At 45.8% G+C, this 20,525-nt stretch overlaps 1 protein-coding gene across 4 annotated transcripts in view; it reads right to left on the bottom strand.

The window, feature by feature from the left end:
• Arhgef37 (Rho guanine nucleotide exchange factor 37) overlaps positions 1 to 20,525 on the bottom strand; it is a 39,206-nt gene that overhangs the window by 13,547 nt on the left and 5,134 nt on the right. For 3 of the 4 annotated variants that reach the window (XM_075968526.1, XM_075968525.1, XM_075968527.1), the window contains exons 2-8: positions 19,451 to 19,567; positions 13,903 to 14,099; positions 12,833 to 12,956; positions 9,482 to 9,629; positions 2,266 to 2,465; positions 635 to 765; positions 76 to 180 (exon numbers count right to left, since the gene is read on the bottom strand). In XM_075968526.1, the coding sequence (XP_075824641.1) occupies positions 76 to 180; positions 635 to 765; positions 2,266 to 2,465; positions 9,482 to 9,629; positions 12,833 to 12,956; positions 13,903 to 14,088 (894 nt within the window). In that variant the 5' untranslated portion in view covers positions 14,089 to 14,099; positions 19,451 to 19,567. The remainder of the gene's footprint in view (positions 1 to 75; positions 181 to 634; positions 766 to 2,265; positions 2,466 to 9,481; positions 9,630 to 12,832; positions 12,957 to 13,902; positions 14,100 to 19,450; positions 19,568 to 20,525) is intronic. The other variant, XM_075968529.1, reaches the window with a different exon arrangement.

Below are 20,525 nucleotides of genomic sequence, written 5' to 3'. Positions count from 1 at the left end.
CCTCACACCAGAGTCCCTGCAGTTGGTACCTCTACAGCTTGTGGGTCTGACCTTCGAACTCCGCAGGGTTCTCACCTCCAGATTATCCATGTAAGCACTCACATTGCTCTTCAGCTCCGTCACACACAGAGACACCCACTGAAATCTCTCCTCCAAGTCATCGAATTCCTTGTCCTCTGTCTGTAAGGAAAGCCATCCATGTGAGGGTCAGAAGATCCACACGGGGGCAGTGTGCAGCTGTTTTCCCTACCTCGGGAACTCACGAGGGACAACCTCGTCACAGAGCTCACTTGCTTCCTAGCTGTGTGGCTGTGGGCAGACATTGCATCCTCTGGGAGCCTCTGCTTCTTTGTGTGAAAACGAGATAAGGATGCCTACTTAGCCCTGCGGCTCCACCGCTGCCGCTGTGGAAGAAGTACGCACTCAGCCTGAGCAGCTACGAGGAACTGTTCAGACTGGCGCTCTGCCCAAGCCCAGAGCCTAGCTCTCCTATAAGCAAAGAGGCCCCCAATACTGGTGAATCAAGTGGTGTGCCTCTCTGTGGTCCCTCACTCGCAGCTTCAGCCACCTCACTGTTCAAAGGTACCTCACCCTGTGTTCGTCCCTGTATCTCCTCCCACCAGCACGCACTCACCCTGGGTACCAGCCCCGCCTCCTGCTTCAGCAGCTGGCTCAGCCTGGTGGTCTTCTTGGAAAGAGTATGCGTGTTGATGCGGGCCAGCCGCTCCCGAAGGCTCAGTTGCTCTACCTTGGTATACTTTAAAGCTGTGGTGACACCAAAGAAAAGGACATTGTGGGTGACTGAGGCTGACCCAGGAAGCAAACAGCATCACATCCTCCCTACTTGGAACTCTGCTCCACCAAGTTACATCCAGCAGAATGGTAAATGCTGGGAAATCCAGTACTCGGGACCTCTTTGTCCCAGGAATGAGTCCTGGGTGAAGAGTGTTCTGCCTGCTGTACTTTAACAGGTCACCTCTCCTTGGGGCCCCAGTTTCCTTTCCTGTAAGACGAGGACTCCCATCTTGCAGGGTTACTGAGAGGATCACCTAAGACAGCAATGTAAAGGGGACACTTTTCTGGGGTTCCCCAGTTTTATTAAGGTCAACCAAACCCTCTCCTCACTGGGCACCTCTGCCCTCTCCAGCATGGGAGGAAACCTGAACTCTGTTTCCTAAGATCCAGTTGCGACAAGCAAACTGTTTACCCCTCAAGTGGAACTAACTGGACTGACCTCAGTTTATATGTGTGTGTGTGTGTATGTATTTGTATGTATGTATGTGTATACGTATGCATGCATGCATATATACAAACACACACAAACACAGCCGGGTGATGGTAGCACACATCTTTAATCCCAACACTCAGGAGGCAGAGACAAGCGGATCTCTGTGAGTTCGAGACTAGCCTGGTCCACAGAGCAAGTTCCAGGACAGGCTTCAAAGCTACAGAGAAACCCTGTCTCAAAAATATAAAAAAACAAACAAACAAAAAAACATATACTTAACTTGGTATATGCCTTTAATACCAACACTTGGGAGGCAAAGGCAGGCAGACCTCTGTGTTTGAATCAGCCTGGTCTACAGAGTGGGTTCTAGGACAGCCAAGGTTAAACAGAGAAACAGGTTAAAAAAAAAACAAAAAAAAAACCGAAACAAACAAAATCTATATTGACCACCAGTCCATCTGATCATTGCACACCGTAAAGTGCACGGAGGTATCAAACTCTGCCCCACAGATATTTGTGAATTTGAGGTAATTATTTTAAAAGTAAACATGAGGGTTGGAGAGAGAGAAAAGAACACTGGCTGTTCTTCCAGAGTACCTAGGTTTGGTGCCCAGCACATACATGGTGGCTCACAACCACCTATAACTCTACTTCCAGAGCACCCAACAGCTGCCTCAGGCCTCCAAGGCAAGTCTGTGGTGCACAGATACACATGTAGACAAAACGCCCCCAAGCACACAAAATAAAAATGAATACTTTTTAAAGAGTAAACATGAGCTAAATTTCCAGTATCGTGCCATCAGTGGGCAGCCGAGTTTCTGGATGCATGGATGCTGCTTCAGTTTGCAAACCTATCTACTGCAGCAACGGAAGCGGCAGATGCACCCCACACATTCACACACACCACCTTACCTCCCAGTGGTGACAGAACTTGAACCCAGGGCCTTGCACTTATTAGACAAGCATGAAGGATTCTCAGGATGAGTTTTGCAACTAAAAATGCTGCCCTTGATGTGCCCATAAACGCAAGTCCTTACCCACTTCCTTGCGCATCTTGTACTCATTGATATTGCTGTTGACGTCCTGGAGGGCAGAGGCAGCTCTCTGAAGGACAGGGTGGGCACGGGCATCTGTGGGAGTGTTCTCCAGGATTTTCTGCAGCAGGAGGGGGTACTTGGTAATCCTCTGCAGAGGAATTACAAGTAAGAAACTGAGACCCGAAGGTCCAGCTTGAGGCCTGAGGGAGAAGGTTGCTATTAGGCAGGTAAAGACCATCCTTTAGGGGACTGGGAGGGGCTTGCGGTAGAGGCCCAGCTCTGTCGCTTAGCTCAATGTGATAACAGGAAGTTCACTCTCTCTCTGTGGGCCTTTCTGTATCTCATAGTGTCTAGATATCAGGCAGGCAGAGACCTTCCTGGGCTTTGATTCCCGGTCTGTTCAAAACCCAAGTGCTCTGTCAGCCTTGTGCACCCTCTCAGCAGTAAACGTGCTGACCACATCCTCTTCCTCAGCAGGACCCAGAGACCCTGCATCCAGTGTCTTCTCATTCCATAAGCTACTCTTTCTGCCAGATGCTAGAGCATTCTGGAGACCCCTTTCCTCCATATGCTCCCTTAGTGACCTCCAATAGCTTTTAATGTACCCCAAGCCCCCATTTCCATCTCTCTGTTCTCCCCAGGGCTCCAAACTCACATGGTCCACTGCCCTCAACTGTGACGTCATATCTCTACTCAGATAATGTCCCAAGATCAACTCTCAGAGGTCATCCAGTTCATATTTTACTTAGCAAAATAGGTCGTTGCTTTTAAGACACTGGAGAACCAGAGGGATGGCTCAGCAGGTACAGGGATTTACCACCAAGCCAGAGGACCTGAGTAAACCTCCAAAACTCACATGATGGAAGAGAGAATTGATTCCCACAAGTTGTCTTCTGACCTACACACACACATACAGACACATACACACACACACACACACACACACAGAGAGAGAGAGAGAGAGAGAGAGAGAGAGAGAGAGAGATGCTTTCACGCTAAACAAATAAGTGTGAAATTTGTAATCTAAAAAAATGTTTTGAAAAACCATGGGAAAATAATTTTTAGACTATATGGGGAACACTCATAGCTTCCTTTAAATAGTTTAACATAAAATAGATAGGATATTTATATATTAACTCTTTCTCATTTAAGGTGGTAGGTATGAGACTATCCATCATGTCATCCTCATTTTCTGCAGTTTGGAATTTTTATTTTTTAAAAAGCACTGTGAGGAATGGTTTTGATGCCCAGGTGACCATCAGACTCCTAACGCTGGACGTCTGGGGTTTCATCAGGATTGCCTAGGTCAAGGGCAACTTGGGAGTGGCTCCAACAGGCGTGTAAGAATTCCAGCCCCTAATTGTCTCAGTGTGCCTCCTACAAAACTCACAGGTCAGGGACCAGCCATCCGCACTCTATAATGGAGCCCTCAACTCCTTCCTAAGGGAAAATCTCCTGACCAAATGTTCTGCAAAGAAACTGCTCAGAGGCTAAGAATAGACATGGCAGGTGGGAGCCCAGGGTGGCAGCGGGTCCATCTGCTCTCCCCAGGGGTGTCCTGAGCTCAGACAACTGTGGGCAGGCATTCTGGAAACTCCATTCTAGATTGACATTCCACGGGAAAGAGCCAGCTGCCTCCCAGGGACAACTGCCACCACAGTACAAACCAGAGGCCAAGGGGCTCTTAAAGAGATAACTGCATTCTTTTTTTTTTTTAAGTCATGAAGGAGCCAGGGCAAAATGATGAAAGTTGCTGACGTCTGTGGCTCTCTCTCTCTCGCTCTCTCTCTCTCTCTCTCTCTCTCTCTCTCTCTCTCTCTCTTTCTCGCGCTCTCTCTCTCTCTCTCTCTCTCTCTCTCTCTCTGTGTGTGTGTGTGTGTGTGTGTGTGTGTGTGTGTGTGTGTGTGTGTGTGTGTTATGTTTTGTTTTTCGAAACAAGGTTCCCCTGTGTATCTCTGGCTGTCCTGGAACTCACTCAGTATACCATGCTGGCCTTGAACTCACAAAGATCCGCCTGCCTCTGCCTCCCTGAGTCCTGCACCACCACCACCTGACTCTGCAGCCTTCTTAAAGTAACTTGGAGGAAAACACATAGACGATAAGAGCAGAATGATAGCCTAGAAGACTGGGGGGGGGGGGGGGGTGACGGAAGAGGGCTCCTTACACTCTCATAGGAGCGTCACTGGCTGAGATCTTGGGCAGTGAAGCAATTTTCGAAGCACACAAATCCTTTGCTCCACCAACCCCAGCCTAGACAATGTCTACCTATAGAAATCTTGGCTCAGACAAACAAGGATAGAGGTAAGTTGTTCAGCTACTCCATGGTTGAAAAGAAAAATCCATCAATAAAAGAGTGGGTGAGTAGAGTCTGTGAGGCAATATTCACAGCTACAATGAAAAAGTTCTAGAAGAGCACAGTAGTCTCTTTAAGAACAACACCACCCCCTACCTGCTTCTCTACCCATCTGTCTGTAACTATACAGAAGAAAACTGAACAGAGGACGGTAATCCCTCAGCCAACCAAGAATGGACTTCATGTATTTGAGTATTATTTAAATATTACTTTTATATTCAAAATAAATACGACTAGCTGATACAGGAAACCAGAGGCTGTTTTCCTTCTGCAAACATTGCTAAGCCAGGCAGCCTTCTAGAACTTTGACTTCCAGGGCTGCTCCACCTCTGCTCAGCCTCCTTTCTTTCCCTCACCACCCACAAAAGGTCCTCCCCAGTACAGAGCTCCCTGCCTGGTCTGCGTTTCTGTCTTAAAGGGCAGGCTACCCTGAATGCTAACCCACATGAAGGTGAAACTGTCAGAACACATTCAGGAATCACAGGGACCCTCGAGGCACTGTCTTACTGTTCTACTACTGTGATTAAACACCGAGACCAAGGCAACTTACTGAACAACAAATTGAGGGCTCACAAGTACAGCGTGTTCGAATCCATGATGGTGGGACAATGGCATGGCAGCAGGAACAGCCCGAGAGCTCACGTCTTGATCCACAAGTTGGAAGCAAAGAAAGAACTATTTGGGAACAGTGAGGCCCTGCACACAGACCTGTGCTACAGAGAGTAGCTGGGGTCTCACACGCCAGAGCCTAAACAGGGCCTCAAAATGTGCTGTGGGTTCAAGAACCGAAATGCTTGTGTGACTCTCAGACTCAGTCACATGACACAATACTAGATTTTTTTTTTTTTTTTGGTTTTTCAAGACAGGGTTTCTCCGAGGTTTTGGAGCCTGTCCTGGAACTAGCTCTTGTAGACCAGGCTGGTCTCGACTCACAGAGATTCGCCTACCTCTGCCTCTCTGCCGGGATTAAAGGCGTGCACCACCACCACCCGGCTAATACTAGATTTTTTTATACACTATCTTTTAGAGATAAGATGCAGGCTATTTGCATTTTCCTACCTCCCAGGCCGTGAGCCACTATCTTCTCAGTGGTGCCTCACACCCGGGGAAGTCAGGACTACCATCCCTGTGGGTTGCCACCCTTGGGTACGCACACCCTCTGTTTCCTCGCTTTCTTGTACTTCGGAAGCAGAACAGCCTCAGGAATTTCTTTTCTGACCTCCAAACTAACTTACTACCCAGAGAAGCGAGCTAATTTTAGAGTGCTTCCTCATAGCTTCTAGGATTGTTGTGCCCGAGTGCACACTGAAACCCACATTACTAGAAAATGCTTTCCTTTTCTTCCTCCTTCATATCGTTGTTATATTGTTATATTGACTTTTTCCCAGTTCATATATAGAGGTGGGGTCTATTTCCAGGATTTATTGCAGGATGATAAATATATTTCATATTTGTTATAAAAGGAGGCCTTGGGACTGACAAGACTGAAAAGCTGCAGCGTGAGACAGTTCCTGCCCAGCTGACTAGAATAGCTGGGACATATTTAGTGTCCCTTGTGCCGTGTGTCTACGCTCCACCAAGTGCCGTTAGGACTCCCATCAGACCCATAAGGAAATTGGGTTTAAGATGTGAAATCGCTCTCACAAGAAGAGACTGAGCCAGATCTGCCACCGTGCAAGCCTGGCTCCAGATCTGCAGACATAGGACAAACAGCCTCATTGTCAACTAGTCATTGCTTCTAGCATGGCTGGAGAGAACGGGACTCATGGGAGGTGTCCCATTGAAGTTCCTGCTGCTTTGGAAAAATTTGGGCACATGTGAGCCACAGCACATGTGTGGGACTCTATTGTCTCCTTCTACTATATTCCAGAAAGTGAACGCAGGCAGTCAGGATTGGCAGCAGGCGAGTGCCTTATCTTAGTTAGGATTTCTGTTGCTGTGGAGAGACACCCTGACCACGGCAACTCTTATAAAGAAAAAACATTCAATTGGGGTGGCTCTCTTACAGTTTCAGAGTCAGTCCATTATCATCATGGTGGAGTGTATGGTGCTGGAGTACTAGCTGAGAGTCCTACATCTTGCAGGCAACTGGAAATGCTTGTCTGAGACACTGGGCAGTATCTTGAGCATATATGAGACCTCAAAGCCGTCTCTAAAGTGACACACTTCCTGCAATAAGACCGCACCTACTCTAATAAAGCCACACCTCCTAATAAGGGCCATTTTCTTTCAAACCACAGCTTGCCTTTACTCACTGAGACACCTTAACAGCCTGGTCAATGTTGTTTTCAGGCATTGTTTTGGGTGGTTATCTAACAGCTACTGACAGCAACAATCTCCTAAGGCCATGCCAGGCTTGATACAGGGTCTGTCACTTCCCTTTTCCCACAGTCTCCACTTCTCCCTTTCGTCCTTTCGTCCCACACTGGGCTCTAGCTTCCCTGACTTCTGTGATCTGCCTCTGTCCTACAGAAACATATCTAATGGCCCTGCAAAAGCCTACCTTTTCCAAACCTATGAGAAGAAAATATTTTTCCCGGTTTTTTTTTTTTTTTTTTTTTTTTTGGACCTAGGACCTGGTGCTTGAAAAAGAGACTTTGAAGGAGGGAGGTTGAAAACTGAGAGAAAGACAAGGCAGGTGAGACAGGCTGGCAGGCTGCACGGGACATGCCGTCACTGCACACACCTCTTCAGCACTCTTTCCCTTGGGCATAAGGAACACCTGAGTGAAGTAAAGATGACTTCTCTGTTCTCCTTCTACCACTCTGGTTTCTAAAAACCGACTGTCAATTTTCACTTGACAAACCTTTTAAATTTTGTTTGGGGGTTTGTGGTTGATTCTGGGGTTTCATTGTTGCTGCCTTTTTTAGCATTTTGTTTTGTTTATAAAAAGGATCTTGGGGCTGGAGAGATGGCTCAGCAGTTAAGAGCACTGGCTACTCTTCCAGAGGACCTAAGTTCAATTCCTAGCAACCCACACGGTGCTTCACAACCATTTGTAATGAAATCTCATGCCCTCTTTTGGCCTGCAGACAGACATAAAAGCAGAACACTGTATACATTATAAATAAATAAATCTTTAAATAAAATTTTTTAAAAGGGTCTTACTACATAACCATGGCTGGCCTGAAACTCCCTATGTAGACCAGGCTGGCCTCAAACTCACAGAGATCCTCCTGCCTCTGCATCTTGAATACTGGGATTAAAGTGTGCACCAACATGCTCAGTCAAGTTTTGGATTTATGAGATACAGTCTTGCTATGTAGCCCAGGAGGGCCTTGAAGTTGTAGCAACACTTCTGCCTTGGCTTCTTTAACAAAAAAAAAAAAAAGTGCCGACCTCTATATAAGGAGCTAGAATTAAATAATGACTGCTAAGAGAGGGAAAAATCTAACTTCTCCAGGTATGGGCCACCTGATAGGTTATCCAATCCCAAGATGTCAGCTCTTGTTTATACATATGATTTCAGCTCATATACATATGAGCAACACTAAATATATTCAGTAGGATATACATATGTGCATATATGTTGTTACATGTGTATATATATGTAATATGTATGTGCATATATGTGTTTGTAACAATAATAATTGAAGAAGAGGTCATGAGTTTGAGAGGGAGTTGGATGAGACCCAGAAGGAGCTGAAGGCCGGGAAAGATGGAGTGAAATGATGCAAATACAACATTCATGCACGAAATTCTCAAAAAAAATGTAAAATTTTTTTAAAAGGACTAGTAAATTTGTGTAGAAGGAAAAAAGAAAGATGAGAACCAATAATAAATCAAATAAGCAATTAGAAATCTGCTTTGTTTGGGGTTTTGTTGTTATTAAGACAAAGTAGCTCTGGGCAGCCCTGTCTGTCTTGGAACTCACCCTGTAGACCATGTTGGCCTCCAACTCAGAGATATGCCTGCCTCTGCCTCCCGAGCACTGGGATTAAAGGCGTGAGAAATCTATTTTTCACACAAACACAAATTCTTAATATAGAAAATATCACAGAAATGAAACAGATTCACAAGAAAATATTCATAAAGGACTCTTAAATGTCCAAAGAAATGGCCAACTTGCCATAAGATAAAAGGAAAAGTCAAAGACCTCATCCTGACCTACCCAACACAAGCATCCTAAGGTTTGGTGGCACGCTGCTCTGGAAAGGCCGTGGGAGACAGGCACCTGCTGCTGACAGGAATCTAAATGGACCTTTGTAGGGGAGGTTTTAACTAACGAAATTCTCCATACATATCTCCCTCCGATCTATCCATTCCACTTCTGAAAAGTGTACTTTGTGACACAGTACGATGACTGCAGATCCTGAAAAGAATTCTATAGCCCCACTTATAATATTGAGAGAACGGAAACAAACCAATGTCTACCCTCCAACACGGGTCAGACAAGTTGGCATGACCACCTGGTGGAAGAGTATGCCGAGGGTCAGTCTCCAGGAAAGAGATAGATGTACTGGCTTCTGTTTAGAAGTTTAACCAGTCATGGTGATGTGCATCTTTAATCCCAGCACTCGGGAGGCAGAGGCAGGAGAATCTCTGAGTTCGAGGCCAACCTGGTCTATGGAGAAAGTTCCAGCACAGTCAGAGCTACACAGAGAAAGAAATTCTGTCTTGAAAGACAACCCCCCCCCAAAAAAAAAAGGAGAAGAAAGGAGAGAAAATAAGATCATATATTGGTAACTACTTGTACCCTTAAAACAGCACTATCCAAAACTGACAGGAAATTGCACAGGGACGCGGGAGACGTGGAACCGTGTCTGAGACTGTGTGAGGCCTGGCTGCTGGCACAGGCCCGAAGCAGCCCGAGCAGACCCGAGCAGGATCATGACTTGAACTGTCCCTGGACATGTTACTCACACTGCGGCTTCGATGATGCCCTGGATGGCCTTCTGCAGCTCCGGCTCCTTCCGGTACGCCTTGACCAGCTGCAGGGCTTGGTCGTAGTTGGCACAGTAGACTTTATAGATGTGTTCAAACTCCTCATGGAATTCTAGGAATAAGTTACCTGATGGCGAACAAGCAGCAAGAGTTACCAGGGGCAAGTGCGCAAGTCCCTGGCTTGGAGTGGGGAGGCGGGGCCTGCTCGGTGGGGAGGGTCTGCTTGGTGGGGAGGGCCTGCTCGGTGGGGAGGCTACTAGCACGTCACTAGTACAAGTTATCTAGCCCTCCTGTTGCTATTTTTCAGGTTTCATAAAGTTGCTGAGTGGATGAGTAACAGTCCAGGTTCCTCTTTTGTTTTCGGTTTTAGAGACAGGGTTTTCCTGTGGAATAGCTCTGACTATCCAGGAATTCACTCTGTAGACCAGGCTGGCCTCAAATGCGGAGATCCTTCTGCCTCTGCTTTAGTGTTGGGATTACAGAGGTGTGGGCCACCACCACCTCCAGGCTGAGGCCAGGTTCTTAAACAGTAGGTCACGACCCCAGATGGGGCTGCCTGCAGACCTGAAAGTGGGGTCTGGAAATGTTGGGGAAGAGTGAAAAGTTTCCAAACACAGGGCAACCTGAGATTAATTCTAAAGCAGAACTGTGATGAATCTGAGGCGTTTCCGGACACACGCACTCGTGTTGCATCATGACATGTCACTGCAGCCTTGGTTTTGAACACTCAACATTCCTACTTGGTCCTGCTGGAATCAGCATGCCACACAACTCCAGTGAACACTGCCTGCCACACTTGGGCTCAGGTTAGAGACAATTGCACCACCGGCACTGCGGGTATCCTCACCATTTGAACAAAGCCTTCTGCTCTTAGGATTTAGTTCTGGAAAACAAATACTTGTGCTATTTTTCTACTGTCCCTCCATGTGTATCAAATTAGTGTGCCTTTGGATTGCATTGGGTTAGAGCACCTGACTTTTCTGCTTGAGAGGACTAGAGAAATGGCTTAGTAATTTATAGCGCCTGTCATTCCTTCAGAGGGCCTGAGCTTGGATCCCAGCACCCGTACTGGGTGGCTCACAACCACCTGCAACTCCAGCTCCAGAGACTCCAGTCCCTCTGCTGGCGTCTGGGGGTACCTGAGCGCATGTGACATACATACACACATACATACACAGACACACATACATACACACACACACACAAATAAAAAATTAAAATAAGTGAATAGAATTAGCTGCTTGACTTGAGTTTCATTTTTAAAAGCTGGGTTTCATTTAAAGTTTTGGCTTTGAATTAGGACAGAACTTCCAGCAATTTTTTAACGACCCTGAATACTTCTGCCAACCTTAGACCTGTTTGCCTCCGCCTCCTGAATGTTGAGGCATCTTAACAGTTGCTTTGGCCTGTTGTCGTTTCAATATTCATTTCCTGATGATTGGCAGGTTGAAAGCCTCACATATTAATGGAACATTTCCATGCCCTTTCTAGCTAAAAAGCTATTTACGTCATTTAAAAAAAAATTCTTCTGTCCTACAGGTAAATTGTATCAAACATTTCTTTAAAGAAAAGGAGTATCTGTATTGAACACTTGAGGACTTTTTTTTCTTGACGTCATCATTCCCTGAACAATACGGTATAGCAATCTTCTGTATGTCACCTACATGGTGCTAAATGTCGTGACTGGTCTAGAGAGGATTTCAAGTATACAGAACTCCAGAAGGCTTACGTTAATACTATGTCATTTTATACAAGGGACTTACTTGAGGGGGCGGGGTGTCATGGAAAACCATCGTTTACAGAAACCGCGGGATGATTATATATTCCAAGGGTCAAAGTAAGGCAAATAAACATCAAAGACTGGGTGGTGGCATTGGAGGAGGGTGTCTCCCTGAAGAAGGCTTCCACAGATAATGTGACCATCTGCCAGAGAGCAGAAGTAGCCAGCCCCAGAAACCTCAGTGGAGGGGCAGCTCCCAAGCTTGTGGATGGCAATGGCAAGGGTGACCCTGGCCCGAGGACAGCCACGGACTCTGGTATGTCTGGAGCAGAGTGGGCCAGGCACAAAGGGAGGGAAACTGACGGACACTAAAGCCAAGCCGCATGGGGCATCAGAGTAAGTAGGGTGGCAGGCGCTCGGTTTTGTATTCCAGCGGTGGCAGGAAGTCATGGGAGAGGGTAGAGCTGGGGTCTCACTAAGTCTCATTCAATAGCAGCTACAGTAAAGCTGCACTGGCACAGAGAAGATGAAACAGACCCAGGGTCATAGCCTAAAGTGTTTTGTGTCTTTAAATAAGAAACCAGTTAGGTATAGGGAGCAGGTGGAACGGGTGGGAAGAATAAAGGAATAGGAGTGGTACTCTAGGGATAAGAGAAGATGACTTTATCAAAGTTAAGGTTAGAGGAGGGCTGGAGAGTTGGCTCAGTGGTTAAGAACAATGGTTGCTTTTCCAGAGGAACCAAGTTCAATTCCTAGTACCCACATGGCAGCTCACACCTGTTTGTAACTCCAGTTTCAGGGACCCAACACCTTCACAAAGACACACATGCAGACAAAACACAAATGTACATGAAATAAAAATAAATAAATTATAAGAAAGTAATAATGTTTGGGATAATTCTGATTCTTGGCACCGTGATGGTTTTTTCTATAAGCCTAACAGTGCTCTAAAAAATAAAATCTGTTAATTAAGAAAAATTAGGAGTCAGAGAGATGGTTCAGCAATCAAGAGCACTTACTACTCTTCTAGAGAACTGGGTTAAATTCTTGGCACCCACATGGGGGTTCACAACCCTCTGTAAATCCAGTTCCAAGAGGTTCGATGCCTTCTGGTTCCCTGCAGGCACCGGGCACACAAGTGGCGCACAGACATGCATGCAGGCAAAATATTCATACATATAAAAAATAAGTCAGGTGGTGGGTGGCGCACTCCTTTAATCCCAGTACTCAGGAGGCAGAGGCAGGTGGATCTCTGTAGGTTCAAAGCCAGCCTGGTGGTCTACAAACCAAGTTCCAGGGCTGTTTCACAGAGAAGCCCTATCTCGAAAAACCAAAAATAAATAAATAAATCAGTACCATGTTGAGACTAAACTGGGAAGCTCGTGGTTTCAACACATCTTCCCAAATTCGTGTGCTAAAAGCTTAATCTTGAGGAAGAGGTAAATTGGCCTTGAGGATCAGACACTCTACAGGGCCCTGCCGCCTCTGCTGTGCCGTGACTCCCCCTTTGTTGTTTCTCCCTGGGGCTCTGGAACCAGTTCTGGCAGAAGCACAAGCTGAGAGCAGAGCCCAGGGAAAGCAAGGCAGTGAACACCAGGTCTTTTGCTTACCAATCAGGTCCGCCTGTTCCTCTTCCCTGCAGGCTGTCTCCTGCAGCCCGTGAAGGAATCTGCTGCTCACTTGGATGATGTCATCAATGTTCGAGAACAGGACATCCAGATCTCCAGGTGGCAGCTGGAAGTAACGAAATCGCTGTGGGCAAAGACTGGGTGGGGAACAGTCCTGAGCACTTGCGTAATCTGGGGTCCTACTGTTCTTGGGAAGACTGACTGCCCAATGCAATGTTTGGAAAGATTTGGGATTCTTGTAAGTTAGGCCTCCTCGTTAGTCTACAATAAAAGGAGACATCACATCCAGCTCAGAAGGAAAGCTGATGGTGCTGGGAATGGAATGGGGGGAGGGAGGGTTGCAGGTAGGCAGAGGTTAGAGTTGTGATTTGAATGTGGAATGTTCCCCGGCTGATGAGTTTAAACACTTATTCCCCAGCTGGGGGCATTATTTGGAAAGGCTATATTACCTTTAAAGGGTTTACCTTACCGGAAGAAATAGGTTATTGGAGGTGGACTTGAAGGATTTATGGCCTGGTTCCTGCTCCTTTTTTGCCTATCCAATAGCTCATTTAATTCTGCACTTTCTGTTCTTGAAGAGGATGCAGGTTCCTAACACCCACATGGTGGCTCCCAACTGTAACTCTGGCTCCTGGGGATCCCACATCCTTCCTGGCTTCCTCAGGCACCAGGCACACACAGGGAATACATGAACATAGCAAACACTCATACACATAAAAATAAATCCTATAAAATCCTATAAAATTGAATAACAAAAGAATACAATGATATTTTTATACTGTTTTAAGTAATTTTACTATTTTATGTTGGGCTAGGTTCACAGCTATCCTTGGCCGCAAATGGCTATTAGGCTACAAGTTGGACACATCTGAGTCATTCAAGGTCTTGCTGAAGGTTGCATGGCCAATAAAGCCCTGGGCTTATATCCAGGCTTGTCAGGCTCCTGCCCACCAAGGGTCCTTTCCAACAAGCCAGCCCAGGAGTAAGGAGAGACCTTAGAGGCAGCCTGCACCTGCTCCTAGAAAGATACGTGGTTGGGTCTGCATCAGTACCTGGTGCAGACGGCTCCTGATGTCAGAGGCACAGAGTCGGAGCGTGTGCAAGTAGGAGACCTCTGTGTCGATGAGCTCTCTGATGGCTAGCTTCTGATGGAGCAGTGACCGGTCCTCTGAGCTCCTGTCCCCCAGCTCAGGACTCTCTGACCTGGAGGAGAGCTCATCTGCTCCAACGTCAGCCATGTCCACAGGTTCTGGGAAAAACAAAGCAAAACATCCACTTGTAAGGTAGATCTCCTCATGACGTCGCCTGGGAAATGATGTCCCTAGCTTGAAGACTACTCATCGAGTTGCCTGGAACATCACTAGCTGCAAACAGAACCAACTGTTTATTAAACAGTCAATGAACTGGTGGCATTTGTGGTCAGTGTCTCTAAATACGAGAGGACAAACAGCTCGGGTCGTCACTGACATCTGAAATTCATTTCCTAGGCCTCAGACAATGTGCTATCCTGAAATTTCTTTTATCGCCCCCCCCACCCAGTTGGACCCAGAATAATTTATTCATTCATTCATTCATTTTGAAAATATATTATGGGCAGGGTAGCGGTGGTGCAGCCTTTAATCCCAGCACTACATGTATTATGCTGGGTTCATAAGACCATGTCCATATCGATATGTGTATTCTGATCCCACTTCCTCCTCATTCAACTCTTCCCTTTCACATCCTCCCCTTTGTACCTATATGGAACCAAAGACCCACGAGTGAGCAGGTGCTTGTGATACCTGTCTTTCTGAGACCCACAGCACATAATAGCCCCAGGTGCCTGTGTTTTCTTACAGGTGACACAATTCCATTCTTCTTTAGGGCTAAAAAGAAAGTCTTCCGTATCTAAAGCCATGCCATCCCTTGGTTGGTGGACAATGTAGCTTGTTTCCAACTTAGCTACCATAAAAACCACTGAGTAAACCCGCGCATATCTCTGGGCGGTGTGGACTAGGAGTATTATTGGTGAATGCCAGGGGTGGCGTAGCTGTGGATGTAGACTTTCTTTGGATCAGCTAAGTTCTCTCCCCTTTTCTCCTCATAGTTCCTGGCTCCCGTCTTGGATACAACACAGAGATCATGGCCAGGTGATTTTCTTTCTTTTTCTGGTTTTTCAAGACAGGGTCTCTCTGTGTAGTTCTAGTTGTCCTAGAACACACTATGAAGATCAGGACTGCCTCAAACTCAAGAGATCCGCCTGCCTCTGCCTCCCAAGTGCTAGGATAAAAGGTGTGCGCCACCATGCCCAGCTTTGCGAGGTGATTTCCAAAAGTTCTAGGACCATCTTTCTGAACCAAGACCTCTCTCCAGTGCTGCCACCCATTCACATTTGTCCAGGATGTGCTTCCGGGTTAAAATTCTTGAAGCAAGCTGTGATCCTGGTTCATTCCCTGACGCCCACAGCATTCATAGCTCCCTCCTGCTCAACCTCATTCTCCCCTCCAGCTGGGGGGGGGGCTTGTCTCTATACCCCTGCTGTGCCCCTCCCAGCCTCTAGTCGCCAGGATTTCTCCTTTCTAAGCACATTCCCGATCCTCTCCGGTTAGTCTCTGAAACTCCTAGATTTTAAAACTATATAGATAGGGCAGTCATATGAACAAAAAGACCTAAAAAAATCTTTCTACTACCAAACGCTTAGAGGTGCAAAAACGAATGTAACTTGAACTGCAGGACTGGGCTTACAAAAACATGAGCAAAATCTCCAGGGAACGGAATCAGAGCAGGGGTGAGAGGGAGCTGGTGCCATTGTGGCCCACAGTGGAGAAGGACAAGGAAATGATCAGAAGCCAATCTCAGCCAGCCAGGAACTTACCAGAAAACAAGGTTCTTCTGTGGAATGATAAGTCGGGGGGGGGGGGGGGGAACATTCACCCACCAAAGAAATAAGTCAAGAATGAGAAAGATGAAGAATATTGATACACACACTGGAGAAGAGTCAGAGGGATCCTTAGGGAAGGGGAGGGGACACTAGAATTGACAGCTGGCTCCAGGTAAATGGAAAAGAGTCAGGGCTTGAGAAGGTTTGAAAATATCTTGAGAACAGAGTTACTAAAGTAGCATGGAATATGGTCTTTAAATTGGGGGGCATTTACACAGACAATCCACAGAAAACTAAGAAAACAATAAGACCAAAAAAATTTTATAGCAATTTTTTGGCAGAAAAAAACAAAAGAATCTTGTCCCATCTCTGGAGGAAGAAATATCGTGCACAAAGTGCCAGTCCCGAACAGGCCTCCTGGGGGCTCCCTTCAGTGTGTTCTCACTGGCTCACGCCTCGTTCTTTCCAGTCATATTTCAACATGCGCATCAAAGTCAGATAGCTTCCGAGTCTGGAGCCTCTGTGTCAGACTAAAACTATGACCAAATACATCTGTGGTGATCTTCTCCTGTTGATCATTGGCAGTTTATTTCAGAAGACTCAAATAGCAAACCTTCTGAGGGAAAGCGTGGAAGTTGTGAGTTCTGGGGACAAATGCCTTTTACCCAATGAGCCAATTTGTCAGCCCAAGTTACATTTTTATAAGCTTGCTGCAAACTGAAAGTTAACTGAAATAAATGAGATTTTTTTTCAATTTTTCTGTAAATTAATAATAATAAACAACTTATGAGCTGGGTATGCAGCTCAAATTCATACACAGCAATAAGAAGCAGAAGCCAGTGAGGTTGCTCAGTGGGTAAAGGCTTTTGTTGCCAAGTCTGAAGATAGAAGTTCTAGTCCCAGGATACACATCATGAAAGAAAGGTACCAACTCTTACAAGATATCCTCTGACCTCTACATGCACACAATAAATAAATGTAAATTTTAAATTATAAAAAGAAACACAAAGAGAAGTTACATGGCCATTTATGCAATATCTCACATGATCAGTTGCAAAACTACATACAGTACAACTACTGGTCTGCTGACACTTATAGAGCCAAGATCTGGAACATTCCACGACAATTACCCTTCATCTGCCTTTTCCTCATGGCTCTAACTCCTCCTGGGTACAATACCCTGGAAAATAATTTCTCAGTTTCTTTTAAAATGAGACATCAAACCATGTGGTGGTGGTGCACACCTTTAATCCCAGCACTCAGGTGGCAGAGGCAGGTGGGTCTCTGTGAGGTCGAGGTCAGCCTGGACTACAGAGTGAATTCCAGGACAGCTAAGGCTGTTACACAGAGAAACACTATCTTGAAAAATCAAAAACAAAAAACAAACAAAAAAAGACATCTATTTATCACTACCCATGAAATACTTTCGTACACAGTGAATACATATGAGAGACTGGAAAGAAAAGGGGAAGGAGTTACCAGGAGACATGGGAGCTGCCAGCCAGATGCAGAGGGAGCAGAACTTATAGAAAATAAGGTAACAAGGCTTCATATACATGTATTATGCAAATGTCCATTTCCTGACGAGTATTTCTGTGTTAAAACAAGATATAGCCATTAGACAAGCAGTGTTCCAGGAGCCGAAGAAGCTCCCGCAACAAAGCAGAAGGAAGGAGGGCAAGGTACTTGCCACCAAGCCTAATGACCTGAGTTCAATTTCCAAGAAAAAAAAAAAGCATGAGACCTACAGTCTGAGATTTGGGGATGGTTCATAGAAGGTTTGTCCAAGGTAAAGGTCAGGAGCCATGACAGTAAAAGAGAGAGCACTGTAGAGACGACAGTGGCTGGGTTGGGGGACCCCGGCTAAAGGGCCTGGTTGATGAGACCCCTACAGCATCAGGAGACACAGCCCTACACAAGGAGCTTCCAGCTCTCAAACTCAGAAAGGACTGAAACTGGAAAAATTATACTAATCACCTCCTAAGCTCTGCCCCTATTATGACTACTAAGTGTATCCATGTGGGTATGTGTCTGTCTGTCTGTCTGTCTGTCTTTCTGTGTTTGCATACAGGCACACTCAGAGAGGTCAGAGGACTTTTCTTCCACCTCATTTGAGACAGGGTCTTTGTTGTTTGATACTAGGCCTTGTACACCAGGCTAGCTGACCTTTGACCTTCCAGAGAGTCCTGTCTCCACCTTCCATCTACCACAGAAGTGCCGGCTTTCCCAGTGAGTGCTGTTCCAGCTTCCTGAGTGGGTTGTGGGGATCAAACTGAGGCCTGCGAAGCCAGGGCCTTTAACTGGCATCTCTCAAGCCCCACTGCTAAGTGGAGTCTTAAGACTCATGCTCTGTGCCCAGCAGTAGACGGCCCACAGAGAAACCCAATGGCATCTTCAGAGATTCCTTGTCTCATAATGCCAAGGCTTTCTTTTTTCTTTTTTAAAATTTTATTTTTTATTTTAGTTCTATTTTATTTACAAATTATTTTCTTCTCTCTTCTTACAGGTCCTCTGTGTACACATTATGGCTCCCAGTTTAATGTTTTTATGGGACTCCTGAGTGTGTGAACAAGCTCTCTCTCCCTTCTGCTTTCTTGTTTTATCCTATTCCAATGTATTGGTAGAGTTTTTTTCTTATTATATTTTATTTTATTACTATCCCTTAGAAGCTTGTTTGTTTTCTAAAGAGAGGCAGGAAGGGGGTGGATCCTGATGGGAGAGGAGGTGGAGAGGAACTAGGAGGGGACGGAGGGGAAATTGTAATCAAGGTACATTATGTGAGAGAAAATAAAATCTATTTTCAATAAAAGGGGGAAATATTGATACTCCCAAACAGGCATATGACTTGTTGGCTCCTGGTTTGTCTTCTTGGTCCTAAAAGTGACTGTGTGAGGGGGACTGTGACGGCTCAGAGTCCAGGCCTGGAGCCAAGAAAACCTAATTTCAAATTGTTTTTTGTTTACTGTTTTGTTTTTAGACTTTTTGAGTCAGGGTCTCATGTGGCCCAAACTGGCTTGACTTCTCACATAGCCACTCCTCTTGATCCTTCTCCCAAGCGTCAGGGTCACAGGCAATGTTCCACCACGCCCAGCAACTGGTTGGAAATTCTGATTCTGTGATCAATGTGTTGCCTTTCCCAGCATGCTTATCTAACCATCCTTATGGGGTTCTTAGAATATTTCATTTGTGGATGTCTAACATGGTGCCTGGAACACAATAAGATCTCGCTGGTTATTTGCTATTTTTTATTAAGCTAGAAAGAAAGCTAGTTATTATCATTGGCCAGGAGGATGAAAAGTTACCTATGGATACTTGCTAGCTGATCTAGGTCCAACTAATCAAACTCAGTAAATGGATTCAGAACTGCTAATCATGACAAAAATAATTATCATCATCGTCATCATCAGTGGTAATAAGAATTATGAGTTATAACCTGAAATTACAGCTATTTCCCCAAAAATAGAACTGAGAGACTGACAGAGACTGAGTGCTGAGGCTGCAACTCAACCCAGTCATAATGGAGATTGATTCTTTGGGGGTTTTATTTTCACAAGAGCTAATATATTTTTCTTCTCTCCCTCCACTTTGGCTTACGGCACTCTGGATTGGATTTCTGCCACATGATTAAAACAAATGATTTTTTTAGCCCTTGGAAGGAAATAGGTCACTGGGAGTCAGCACAGACTAATAAAAGGGTTTTAAAAACAAAACAAACAAAATCCACAGAAGACAGGCCATACCAGATTCTCCTCATTCCCTTCCTGACAGTCAGCAGCATCAGTAGATCAAAGGAATGCTGTAGGCTTTGTAGTCCAGCAAGCTGGCCCAGGGAGGTCTTGTGATTCTCTCAGGACATCCTTAAAAAGAAGAAACAAAAGATGTGATTGTGGAAGCTGGGGGAATGTGCACTGAATGGCAGTCATGCGCACTAAAAAGCTGATAAAGCTGGCCAAGCAGGCTGTACCCCCGGTGCAATAATGGCATGGCTGTTAGGGTGAGTAACCAACTGATTTTTGATTGCATTTGAGGTCTGTCCGGGAGGAACTAATGCCTGGCACTGTAATCCCGTCAAAGGCCATATGCCCTACTGGGGAACCTACTACTTTGGGTTTATTGAATAGACAAGTTGTCAAACTGCCTTCTAAATATTTATTGCCATACCTTAGTGTTGTTCTCAACCTTAGCAAGAGAGGCTTCCTTTTACAGTGGGCCAAAGTTAATGCCCGCTGAGGACAAGCAACTGTTGAGTCCCACGTTTTGCAGAGATCAGGGAACGTGGCAGAAAAAGGGATGGAAAGAGTGTAAGAGCTGGAGGCGGGGGGGAGGAAGGGGTGCTGCAAAAGGTGTCTTCCAGACATGATGTGTCCCAGTGATATTCACAAATTCACAGCTGGGGTTACCTGCCCAAGAGCAAGACAGTCGACACTGCAGCATGGGTTGGGGAGGGGATCATGAAGCCCCACCCTTAGCTAAAGGATTGTGGCCTGGGGAGGGGTGTTTTATTTCCGGGGGTATGGCTACATATCTATGCACACACAGGTAGAACTAACTGAACTTCATGGAGTATTTTTTTTTTTTTTTGGTTTTTCGAGACAGGGTTTCTCTGTGGCTTTGGAGCCTGTCCTGGAACTAGCTCTTGTAGACCAGGCTGGTCTCGAACTCACAGAGATCCGCCTGCCTCTGCCTCCCAAGTGCTGGGATTAAAGGCGTGCACCACCACCGCCTGGCTTTGTGAAGTATTAAAAACGGGGAGACATGAGGTAGGAAAGGGGTCTGGGGTCTAGAGAGAGTGGAATGGGAAGTTAGGTGTGTATA

The sequence above is a fragment of the Microtus pennsylvanicus genome, chromosome 4, assembly GCF_037038515.1.
Source record: "Microtus pennsylvanicus isolate mMicPen1 chromosome 4, mMicPen1.hap1, whole genome shotgun sequence".
Classification (NCBI taxonomy): Eukaryota; Metazoa; Chordata; class Mammalia; order Rodentia; family Cricetidae; genus Microtus; species Microtus pennsylvanicus.
The sequence above is the reverse complement of the archived record's forward strand: the minus strand, read 5'-3'. Positions and strand labels throughout refer to the sequence as shown.